General features: G+C 39.9%; 1 protein-coding gene across 5 annotated transcripts in view; it reads left to right on the top strand.

The window, feature by feature from the left end:
* The window catches only part of RNF150 (ring finger protein 150), a 266,420-nt gene that overhangs the window by 165,071 nt on the left and 88,655 nt on the right, over window positions 1–12,694 (top strand). For all 5 annotated transcript variants that reach the window (XM_060115732.1, XM_060115726.1, XM_060115729.1 and 2 more), the window contains exon 2: window positions 2,802–3,052. In XM_060115732.1, the coding sequence (XP_059971715.1) occupies window positions 2,802–3,052 (251 nt within the window). The remainder of the gene's footprint in view (window positions 1–2,801; window positions 3,053–12,694) is intronic.

Genomic DNA, 12,694 nt, shown 5'->3' with positions numbered 1-12,694 from the left:
AATTTACATTCCCACCAACAGGGCAAGAGGGTTCCCTTTTCTCCACACCCTCTCCAGCATTTGTTGTTTGTAGATTTTCTGATGATGCCCATTCTACTGGTGTGAGGTGATACCTCATTGTAGTTTTGATTTGCATTTCTGGTTCCCTATTTTAAACATGCTGAGCTGAAGTTTGAAAAAGCCGTCCAGTTCCAGAGCCCAGTTCTTCACTGTTACTCTCTATGGTCTCTTAATAAAATTAAGGAGATAATAGGAGCATTGTTCTGCCAGGAGGGGTGGAAATTGGTGAAGAAAGGGTTAGGCTACCAAATAGTAAATATGTTAACAGCTCCACAACCCAAAGAGCCTGGTGTTGGTCAGCGAAAGATAGACTCATCTTACAATAAAAAAAAAAAAAAATCCAAAAGTAGACAACAATATATGTCTGAGAATTTAGGGGAAAAATAAATTGCATCCTATCTATCTCCTTTCTGCCCAGCACATTATAGGAGCTCAACAAATGTGTTGTTATTGAATCACATTCAGATTGTTCAAGATTTAAATGGAAAAATGAAACTACATTTAAGGTTTCGAAAAGCAATTTTAGATGAGTATTTCTGTCATCTTTGGTGGAGAAGAGCTTCCTAAACAGAGTATCAAAATGATGCCATAGAGGAATATATTGATAAACTGACTACTAAAAAGTATAAAACTTTTCCAAGTCTGAGCATACAGGGTCTTATATAAATAACCCCAAGATCTCATCCTCAAAAAAAAAAAAAATCTCATTCTGGAGCCTTGAATAGACACGCTTAAAAAACATAAATAAAACAAAAACAAAAACTTAGGATTCTGTCACTGATTAAATATCTACAAAGTGCCTACAGCACTGGGATGAGCTTCATCAGGCCAGATTAGTCCAGTATGCAAAGAGGATCATATTTCTGTAAAGACAAAGCCTTCCAACAGCTTTAATTCCTCACTAAACCTCAGACCACATGCAACCATTAGCTGAAGTAAACATGATGAGAGAACAAGCATCAGAATTGTCAGTAAATTCTGCAAAGTTGAAATCTAAGTCATCAGTTTCAGTAATTCCCAGAAATAACAGCCTAATCTGAACACTGTGTAGTTTTGTGATTTTACAGTTGAGCCAGCACAAAGGTTTTAGGAATTTAAAAAATCATATAATTGATGTCTCATACACAGACACCATTGTATCTAGTTAGCTTTTAAAAGTATTCATTCAGCCTAAGTGAAATACCATCAAAGAACTTAGGATGGAAAAACTGCCTAGAAATCAAGGTCAAGTGAAAGCCCTAAATAACTTCTAAGAGACTTGCAACACCCTGAACAAATATAATCTGGTCATTCCATCTCGCTGACTGACCTCAGCACGTGAATAAGGCCAGCTTTAAGCAGCTGAAGTGGTGTTTACTTTTGTCCAGAATCTATACCCTAATTGTAAATTTGCACTTTAATTTGTAGTAACCCCAAGTAATAGGATATTTCCACGTCGAAGTGGGGCCCATAAAGAACGTTGCAGGCATGGGTTTGAATTGGGGTGATCCCTGAGAACTGTCCTAGTGAGATCGATGTTCTAATCTGTGCATCAGCCACAGTGGCATGTCGAGTAGGCTCATGTGGAGCTGATATCAAATCCTTACTAAAGACCCCTTACAGAGGCCCCTGAACTGCTCACCAAGAGGCTGTGCCTCAGAGTGTCATGAAGAACAGGGACAATGACCCAGATAACTCAGACTGAAGAAAGGTACCACTTCTGCTTCAAAGTGTCCAGTAAGACACTTTGCAGTGAGAGTATTAGTGGAGGTAAAACCATCCTGGAATGATCCATACAGCCTCTATCCTTCCTGTGCTTGGCGTGAGAATACACAAACTGTTTATATTGAATTAGGTAAAATAAGCAGAAGATAATTCTGAGACCATTATTTTATGTTGGCAGGTCATAATAGAGCTTGTTAAGAAGAGTCCTTTGGCATAAACAGACTCACAGATATAGAAAACAAACTTGTGGTTACCGAAGGGGAGACAGAAGGCGGCAGAGACAAATTAGGGGTATGGGATTAACCAATACAAACTACTTACTATGTATAAAATAGATGAGCAACAGGACATATAGTATAGCACAGGGAATTATAGTCATTATCTTGTAATAACTCATAATAGAGAATAATCTATAAAAATGCTGAATCACTATGCTATATGCCTGAAACTAATATAATGTTGTAAATCAACTATATTTTAATACACTTTGGAGTTGCTTTCGGTACTCACTGTAGGAGAAAACTGCCTTGGGAATGATGAGTAGAAATCTGTAATTGAGTACCCCTAGTGTCCATGGGAAAGAGAGAACTCACAGACAGATGACATAAAACTGGGCATTTTATCCTTTGTCATGGGGTACAAAGTGCCTTTTCCCCTCCTCGGGGGGGATCTGTGAAATGCAACATAGAACTGTAACCTAGGCTGGTTGGGAAGGGTCTACCCTTTACTAGACCAGGGTCACACCACCTTAGGGAGCTAGGAAGTAGCACCATCATGACCTCGCTGGTACCAAAATCACGAGTTTGTTTTAGGTTCTTTTCTCATATACAAGATAGCAGCATCCCAAGTTAGCTGAAGAAAGAAAAATTTCAACTCCATTTCTGGCTATTAGATCTGAGAATTAGACCTGGCTATTTGATCTGGCATAGAATCACTGAAAGAAGTGTCATTATTTGGTGCCTGTTCCTTTGTCCAGACATTTCACTATGATTTTCTCTTTCTCTCGTCCCCTTACCCTGTTGTCCCTCTCACAACAGGTGTAGAAGACATCGTGGCAATAATGATTCCTGAGCCCAAAGGGAAGGAGATAGTAAGCCTGCTGGAGAGAAACATCACCGTGACGATGTACATCACCATTGGAACCCGGAACTTGCAGAAATACGTGAGCCGCACCTCGGTTGTGTTTGTCTCCATCTCCTTCATCGTTCTGATGATCATTTCCCTCGCCTGGCTGGTCTTCTATTATATCCAGAGGTTTCGATATGCAAATGCCAGGGACAGGAACCAGGTGAGTAGCAGAAAGTTTAAAAAAAGAAAAAAACTTAAAAATTATTACCAGAATAAGACATATTATTGTGTAAACTTTGGAAATCACAGAAAATACCAAGACCCAAACCAAAATTACCTATGATGCCCCCACTCAGGATTAAACACTGTTAACATTTACTATATAGTTTTTCAGATCTTTTCCAAGTACACATATTTTGATGTTTTGCTAACATTGTTCTGTAACATGGAAGTGCTTTGCCCCACGTTCCTCTTGCTCATTTGGGGGACAATTATTTACTTATTTAGGCACAAAATAAAGGGAGAAAGAAGAAGGGAGCTGAGATTATGCTAATTGTATCAACATAATGTGGAGCCACGATGTCCTCCTTGTGAACAGAAGGAGACAAAAAATAAAAGGTATTTTAGAAAACAATTAATTTTGGAACAGACAGTGCCAACACATAGTATAAAATGAAAAAGGTACAAAATGGTATATGGTGAAAAGTAATTGCTTTCCCATGTTTGCTCCTCAATTAAGCAGTTCTTCTCCTTGGAATATCTTCCCTTCCAGGGATATTTTATATGCTTACAAACGTGTGTGTGTGTGTGTGTATGTGTTTTTAAACAAATGATAGCACACTTAACTCTGTACCAGTATTTCTCACTTCATCTTGGAGATTAATTCTTATCAACACTCAATCCAAGCTGCCTTCTCATTTCTAATAACTGTACAGGCAGACCTTGGAGATATTGCGGGTTTCATTCCAGACCACTGCAATAAAGCAAATATCTCAATAAAGCGAGTCAACAGGAATTTTTTGGTTTCCCAGTGCACATAAAAGTTATGCTTACCCTATACTATAGTCTATTAAATGTGCAATAACATTATGTCTAAAAAAAACAATGTATGTACTTTAATTTTAAAATATTGCTAAAAAATGTTAACCATCATCTGAACCTTCAACTCATCATAATCTTGTTGCAATAGTAACATCAGAGATCACTGATCACAGGTCACCATGACAAATATAGTAATAATGAAAAAGTTTGAAGTATTGTGAGAATTACCAAAATGTGACACAGAGACACAAAGAGTAAATGCTGCCAGAAAAAATGGTGCCAATCGATTTGCTCAATGCAGGGTTGCCACAAACCTTCAATTTGTAAAATACACAGTATCTGTGAAGGGCCATAAAATGAGGTATGCTATATAATGCTTTATTTTCTGCATATGCCACATTTATTTAACCAGCTCCTATTAATGGACATGTTTTCTCTTACCAAAAAACAAGACAAAACACACACACACACACAAACATGTACACATGACACAGCACATTTGTGAGTATATCTGTATGGTAAATTCTGGAAGTTTTAGAGCTAGGGCAATAGTATGTGTACTTTAAGCTATAATGGATACTGCCAAATTGTCTGCCAGAAAGGTTGAACCAATTTATATATTAACCAACAATATACTAATATAAACAACATTTGTGCAGTAGTGTATTAATTTAATACTGCTTATACTAACATATACAACAATATACTAATAACAAACACTACTTACGCATATCCTCACCAAATGAATGTTACAGCTTTTTTGTTGTATGCAATTTAATAAGTTAAAAATGGTATCACATTTTTCTTATCACAAATAACATAAAATAGAAAAAGGTGATTTTTTTTTTCTATGAGGTACCTGCTTACATTATTAGACCACTTTTCAAATGAGCTGTTGGTCACATCATACTGATGTGTATAAGCTCTTTACTGGTCAGAGCAGTTAACCCTTTTTGGGGGAATCCTACAGATTCCATTCTTTTCCTCCCAAGTTGTCATTGTCTTTGATGTATCTTTGGAGCTTTTTACCATGCAGAAATTTGGGGGTATTACATAACTGAATTTATCAATTTTTTATAGCTCCTGAGTTTTATATAATAAGATCTTCTATAGCCCAAGACTATAGAAAAACAGTATCTCATGGTTTCATCCACTGCTTTTTTTATTTCACTTTTATGATTAAAATTTTAATCTACAGAGAACTTATTTCAGTGTAAGGAATTAAGTACAGAGCCAACATTAGTTTTGTTTCAGATTGCCTACCAGTTTTTGCAACTGGTATTTATTGAATAATTAACTTTTCCTTCTCGTATGCAGAACCCTCCCCCATCTAGCATATATTAAAGCCCCATATGTATTCGGTTCTATTTCTATGCTCTATAAAATGTAGCTTTAATCGGTCTATTCACATTCCAATATCATACTATTTTGAATGTTTTAACACCATAATGTCTCATATCTGTTCATGCTAATCTTCTTTCATTGCTCTTTCACTTTTTTCATGTTTATCTTTATATGATTTTAGAATCACTTTTAGCTAGGTTTTTTTTTTTTTTTTTTTTTTTTTGCGGTATGCGGGCCTCTCACTGTTGTGGCCTCCCCCGTTGCGGAGCACAGGCTCCGGACGCGCAGGCTCCGGACGCGCAGGCTCAGCGGCCATGGCTCACGGGCCCAGCCGCTCCGCGGCATATGGGATCCTCCCAGACCGGGGCACGAACCCGTATCCCCTGCATCGACAGGCGGACTCTCAACCACTTGCGCCACCAGGGAGGCCCTTAGCTAGGTTTTTAATGTATAGAATAATTTAGAAGGAGTTTATAACCTACTGATGTTGAATCTGCCTATCAAAATGTAGTATATGTTTTCCCTTTATTCAACTATTCTTTTTATTCCCTAACAGCATTCAAAATAGCCTCATTTAATCTTGCACATTCTTCTTATGTCTATTCCTAGGTCATTGTGTTGCAATTATAAATGAAATCCCCTTTTTCATATGGGAAGTCTTTTGATTTTTTATGTTTATTTTGTACATTATTATAATTTAGTAATTTATGTATTTTGTAATTTATTATCATTTTAAATTATTATTATTACCTTAATAATAGTGATATTATATAGTATATATTAAATACAGGCATGTTGTAAGAGCTCTCTATATATTTACATACTTAACCTACTTAATAGCCTTATAGCAGATAATTCTGTTTTCTTCATTTTACAGAGAAGGAAACAGAGGTTAAATAAGTTGTCCAAGGTCACACAGCTAGTTACTAATAGAGACAGCAACTGAACCAACAGCAAGGCTTCAGAATGTATGCTCTTAACCACTACATTGTAGTACTTGTGATTGTTTGTGTCAGTTTATCAGGATTATACTAATAATATGCAATCAATGATAATTTACTTCTTTGAAATTTTAAAACTCCTTTTTTCTCTATTATCTAACTTCACTGACTTGTGCCTCCAGAATCAACTAAAGTAATAGTAAACATATTACTCTTCATTCAGTATTTAATGGGAACATTCTGAGTTTCATGGATCGTTTTTATCATTTCTCAATTTTATTATTTCCCCATGCAGTCTTCTAGGTTAAGATATATATTTAACATGTTGTATAAATGGCAACATAGTCCTGTTTTCTTCAGAGTTTTCATCAAGAATGTACTTTTGGGCTTCCCTGGTGGCGCAGTGGTTGAGAGTCCGCCTGCCGATGCAGGGGACACAGGTTCGTGCCCCGGTCCAGGAAGATCCCACATGCTACGGAGTGGCTGGGCCCGTGAGCCATGGCCGCTGAGCCTGCGCGTCCGGAGCCTGTGCTCCGCAATGGGAGAGGCCACAACAGTGAGAGGCCCGCGTACCACAAAAAAAAAAAAAAAAAAAGAATGTACTTTTAATTTTAACAAATGCCTTTTCAAGAGCTGGAGTCTGGGTTTTCTCTTTTGATCTATTAATAGGAGTGGTTTAAATTAATGGATTTCCTAATATTGAACCATCCTGAATTTCTAGTACATGCTAATCCTCTAATGTGTGCTAGATTGTTTTGATCATATCTTATGTGGTACATTATTTATTTTTTACCTTGATATTCACATGTGAAATTTGTCCATAGTTTACATTTTTATCATGTTTAGGTAAGGGCTATACTGGTTTTTATAAGAAGAATTTGCAAATTTTCCTCCATTTTCTATAGTCCAGAGTTGCAGTGTCCAACATGGTAGTCACTAGCCATGCGTGACTATTTAAATTTAAGTTAATTGTAATAAAATAAAATGTAAAATTCTGCTCCTCAGTCATACTAGCTACATTTCTAGAGGCTACTAGAATAGATACAGCATAGATAGGACACTTTCATCATCATAGAAAGCCCCATCGGACAGCCCAGTTCTAGAGCATTTTAAACAGCCCTGGAATTCGCTGATCCTTGAAGTATTAGAGAACTTTTTGTAAGCCAATAAATTCTAAGATGTTTTAGGAGGACAGCTCTTGGACTTTCTATTTATTTTATGGAAATTTGTCTGTTTAAATTTTCTATAGCTTCTGGAACAATTTTTTTAACATTTTTATTGCTTTTTTCTGACTCTCAAAATCATGCATGTTTATTCTAATAAATTTTGGCAATCATAGAAAAATACTAAAAGAGAAGACGAAATCACCCATCACCTTACTGAATTGTTAACAATTGAGTACATTACCTTTCAGACTTTTAACCCCATATATATATATATATATATATATATATTCAGTAAAATATCATCGTATATGTGTCTATGTATGCATGAGATACAGACACACATGTAAGACATGTAATCCAAGCAATCACTGGAAAATTGAGGTAAGGATGAAATTTTAGGTTTGACTTGGTTGAGTAACTATTTCAATTGCTAGTTCACTTTGTGCAGGTAAATAGAGATTGCATTTCTGTCTTGGCCTATGCATACTCTGTGATGTATGTGAAAAGCAAATTAGAAGTGGATGGGGTTTAAGTGTTTACTCTGTTCCCTTCCTTGAATTACAGGATGTTACCTTCAGGTTACTCAGTGAATTTGGATCATGCTGAAAGTTAGCACTGTTTCTTGATCAAAATAGACACCATACTTTAGCCCTTTTATGAGTGGAATAAGAATATGTAATTTCCCTTAGAAAAATATTTTTCTTTTGATGGACAGTGCTTCGTTCCATTCAGCAGAAAGTTACAGCTGTATAAGCTATAGCTGTACTAACCATCAGGTGAACTGAAGTCATTTATTTTTATTGAAGCGCTATTGGCCCTTCAGAAAGAGTAACTCTTGGGTTAGATGTAGGCTCACAGTCTGAAATGGAATATCAAAGGCATTAATGTTACATTGGTGAAGTATCTAACCTTTCAGGTGTGATTCAAGTTCAAGACTGAACTTGAATTAGCCAGAAGCGTACCTCAGTCTCTGCTTGGCTTGGTGGAGATCACACTTAGAGGAAAGTCACCGTCATCTTACACAATCATTAGCCTTTTCAGATCATTTCAATGCAGTTTCTCACAGAGTAAGATTTGCTAGATGTTCTTTATGTTAGTAACCTCACAGCGAGGTAGATGATGACATGGAGAATAAGGACCACAATTTAAAGTGGAGAAAGAGATTTGGCTGGAGTGCCATGTTTCCTAAAGCAACTATACCAAGATAGTGCCAGTGCAAGGTAATAGTTAAACACACAGCTTTGGAGTCAGGTCTGAATTCAAATCTTTACTCTGGCAGTTTCTAGTGGTATGATCTTATGTGGATCTTCACCTTTCTGTGCCTAGATTTCCTCACATATAAAGTGGGAATGGGGACTTCCCTGGTGGTCCAGTGGTTAAGACTGTGTGCTCCCAATGCAGGGGGTATGGGTTTGATCCCTGGTCGGGGAACAAAGGTCCCGCATGCTGCACAGTGCAGCCAAAATAAATAAATAAATAATAAAAAAAATAAAGTGGGAATGACCACGGGTCATCCTCACAGGCTTGATGCAAGGATCCAATGAGAAAATATGTGTGACTGGTTATCTGAGAGTTGTTAACTGGATCGTTCTTATTTTATTTTATTTTATTTTTTGAAGCAGAGAAAGGGTAATTGCAGGGCCAGGCAAGGAAAATGGGTGACTCGTGCTAAAAAAAAACTGCAACCTGGATTGTCTTTTTAAAGATAAAGCAATTCTTAGAAAATAGTATTCCCCTCCCCAAATTTAAATAGCCCATTTTTTTATAACTCACATGAAGTTAAGTCTAGATATGGGCTTTAGGTCCCAGGTGACACAGTTTGAAAGAAAATGGAACTTTTTTGTTCAGAGTTATGGGAAAAGGAGGGCATATCAATAGACTACAGAGAAAGAACCTGGCATTCTTGGAGAAAAACTTCCCATGAAGCAGTGTGTTTTGATTAACAATAACAGTGTAGGCACACTGTAAAAAAACAGGCAAAATAAAAGAGCATCCATTTACAAGTAAGCATTCTCCCCACCTCAGACTCTCTTTGTCAATTTCCCTCCCTCTAGGTCTCCCAAGAGGCAACAAGTCTAAGCACTTCCCTTTCTATGCTTCCAGACGTTTCTGTGTCTATAATACACAAGGACTCTGCCTTCACATAGCATATATTGTAGTGGTATCAACAGGCATACACATAAAAACAGATATGAGCCCACGTGGAGGGCTGTACGGAAGTCAAGATGACAGGTGATGAGTTTGGATTAGAGGCAGCAACGTGGAGAAGCCAGATGGGCGTCAGATTAGGGCAATAGTTCAAAGTCCTGTGGATTAGGTGTAGAATATAAAACACATTTCCTAGTTTATACCTGTTGTGCCAGCCTCATTATTAATAACCCCCATTTTACTCTCCCAAGTGTTCCGATTTAGATAATAATCACATGGTTATCATATGTGTGAGGGAAGGAGAAGAGTCAGGGGTGCAATTAGGTCCGTTCTTACAGCATCAACTGCAATAGGAAAAACAGAAGAGATCCTGAGGGGCTGGGGAATCTGGAATTTGGGTATGGAGATGTGAAATTTTAGAAGCCAACACAACAGTGCAAATCAACTATACTTCAATTTTACTTTTTTTTTTTTTTGCGGTACGTGGGCCTCTCACTGTTGTGGCCTCTCCCGTTGCGGAGCACAGGCTCCGGACGCGCAGGCTCAGCGGCCATGGCTCACAGGCCCAGCCGCTCCGTAGCATGTGGGATCTTCCCAGACCGGGGCATGAACCTGTGTCCCCTGCATCGGCAGGCAGACTCTCAACCACTGCGCCACCAGGGAAGCCCTATACTTCAATTTAAAAAACAAAGAAACAGATACTAAATAAACATCGGGGGGAAAAAGAAGCCTATTAGCTAGAGATGCCAGGTAGGTATTTCTTATACAAGCCGAGAGGTTAGGGGAGAAGAGCTGGAGGTGGACATATAAGAGTCATCGGTATAGAGATACCATTTAAATGGTCAGGACAGGGTGAGCGCCCCCTGAAAGTGGGCATCCAGAGAAAAGGCCTGAAGACAGCCTGGTGTACACTTGCGCCCCGGTCTCTCTCCTTCCATCATATGATTTTATGCATTTGTTTTATTTTCTTCCCAATTCTTGTCACTATTTGAAACCATTCCCTCCTCGTCTTGAACCTTCCCCTGCCTGCAGGCCCTCTGAGGGAGGTGCAGCAAAGATACTGATTTGCAGAGACCAGGCACAACTTCACGCTCCCTCTGGATGCACCGCCCCTCGGCTCAGGGTCACTGCTCTGCCATGACCTTCAGTCGCGATGCTTGTCTTTCTTGGAGCCCTGTCGTCTTTTCTCCAGGGCCAGGCTGCTTTGAGGACCCTGCTGTCAGCCAGCCTGTGGATGCCTGAGTCCAGTGCCTGACTGTTTCAAGTTCCCTCTCCATGGAGTTCAAGGAGGTAGCTGGACTCCTGTCCCCCATTCCCAAACAAGCCCTGGGGCCTGGAAGAGCCCGTGGAAGCATCCTGCGAGGGTTAGGATACAGGTTGGCCCAGAGCACACATGGAACCGTTTGGGGAGCTGCTTTTCATAACGTCACATTCCAACCATCCGGGTCTCAGCTCCGACCAGGCCCAGAGTTCTCTGTTACATAATCAAACATAGACCCAAACACAAATGGGACCCTCCCAGGCAGCTAGGTGAGGATCTAGAATACTGTCAAGACTGAAGTGTCAGGAGCTGGGACCACTTAAAGGCGAGTAGAGTGTTTGTATCTAACGCCTGTTTTGGAGCAAAGTGGAATCAGAGACTTGGGCAGGGCAGGGTCATGAGGCAGGAGAACAGTCCAGTGCAGGAAGAGCTTAGGAGGTTTTGGAGTCAAGAACCGGATCTGAATCCTAGAGATAGGAACAGTGGTCCAGCCAGCCAGGCAGAGCAAGGCGAGAGGAAATCGTGCTCAGACACAAGAAACCTTTTCTATCACACTCACACCTGTGAAGTGTGCAAGGACACACGAGTAAAAGCACGAAGGCGGTATGGGAAGAGAAGCTGCAGGCCACAACCCACTTTTCAGGGATGGAAAAGTCCTATGATGATTAGGAAGAACATTCTCCTGGCCATTTAACACATGCCAAGGTGGCTTTTAAGGGCTAGGCCATGTCTCTCTGTCTCTCCTCACAAGTCTCATGATGGCCCTGGATCAGTACTTTAAGGAAATAGCCCACGGATATCACCAGGGTGGACCTCTTCCCCGCATCACCCAGACACCTCTCAGGTCAGCCCTGAGAACCCCAGTTCTCAGAAGGGCTGCAGATGGGAAACTACAGCTGTAAGGATTTGGAGGCAGTAGATGTGTGGCCATTCTACTCATCTATTTGAGGATGCTGAGTGCCTGATGGGAGAAGCATAGTTATTTTTAATTTTTATTGTATATTGGAGTCTAGTTGATTAACAGTGTTGTGTAAGTTTCAGGTATACAACAAAGTGATTCAGTTATACATATACATGTGTCTATTCTTTTTCAAGTTCTTTTCCCACTTAGGCTATTACAGAATATTGAGCTGAGTTCCCTGTGCTATACAGTAGTTCCTTGTTGGTTATCCATTTTAAATATAGCAGTGTGTACATGTCAACACCAAACTCCCAATCATAGTTTTTAGAATTTAAAAGGACACGAGACATAATGAATTTGAGAGAGAGAAATGTTAAGTGATTTTTTTTTCAAGGGCACACAACCAGGTTTTTGATTTCAAGGTTGAGTGATTGCCAGCGGACAAAGCTTCCTTCACAGAATTGAGGTACTGAGGAGACCTGGCCCACCAAGAGGGCCGCCAGCCCCACTTCAGTCACAGCAGGAAACATGAGCAACTCCCCACCATTCTACTGTTTGAAGATTGGCCCTTTTTGGCTTTAGAAGTAAGGATTGATTGCTAAGCCCTTTCTAGTATCTGATTTAAGATTCTCCACCTCATGGTGCTTCAGAGAGGATGCTAAAGGTTATTCCTCATTCCACCAACGAATGACCTCTCGTCTGGGGACCCCTTCTTGAACCTTGAGGTGGGGAGCCAGATCCGAGACTGACTCTTGATCCTAAACACCAGTGTGCACCCTGGGCAGCCCTCTGCTCCCCACCAGGAGGTTAAGAATCCCTGTGTCCCCCATTTCCCAGGTGTCACTTTGGCTGCTGTTCACTAATTCTTATCCTACTTATAGAAACCCTACAGGACAGGGACTTCCTCATGGCACAGTGGTTAAGAATCTGCCTGCCAATGCAGGGGACATGGGTTCGAGCCCTGGTCCAGGAAGATCCCACATGCTGCGGAGCAACTAAGCCTGTGCACCGCAGCTACTGAGCCTGTGCTCTAGAGCCCATGAGCCACAACCGCTGAGCC

The sequence above is a fragment of the Mesoplodon densirostris genome, chromosome 1, assembly GCF_025265405.1.
Source record: "Mesoplodon densirostris isolate mMesDen1 chromosome 1, mMesDen1 primary haplotype, whole genome shotgun sequence".
Lineage (NCBI taxonomy): Eukaryota > Metazoa > Chordata > Mammalia > Artiodactyla > Ziphiidae > Mesoplodon > Mesoplodon densirostris.
This window is presented reverse-complemented; position numbering and strand designations above follow the sequence as displayed.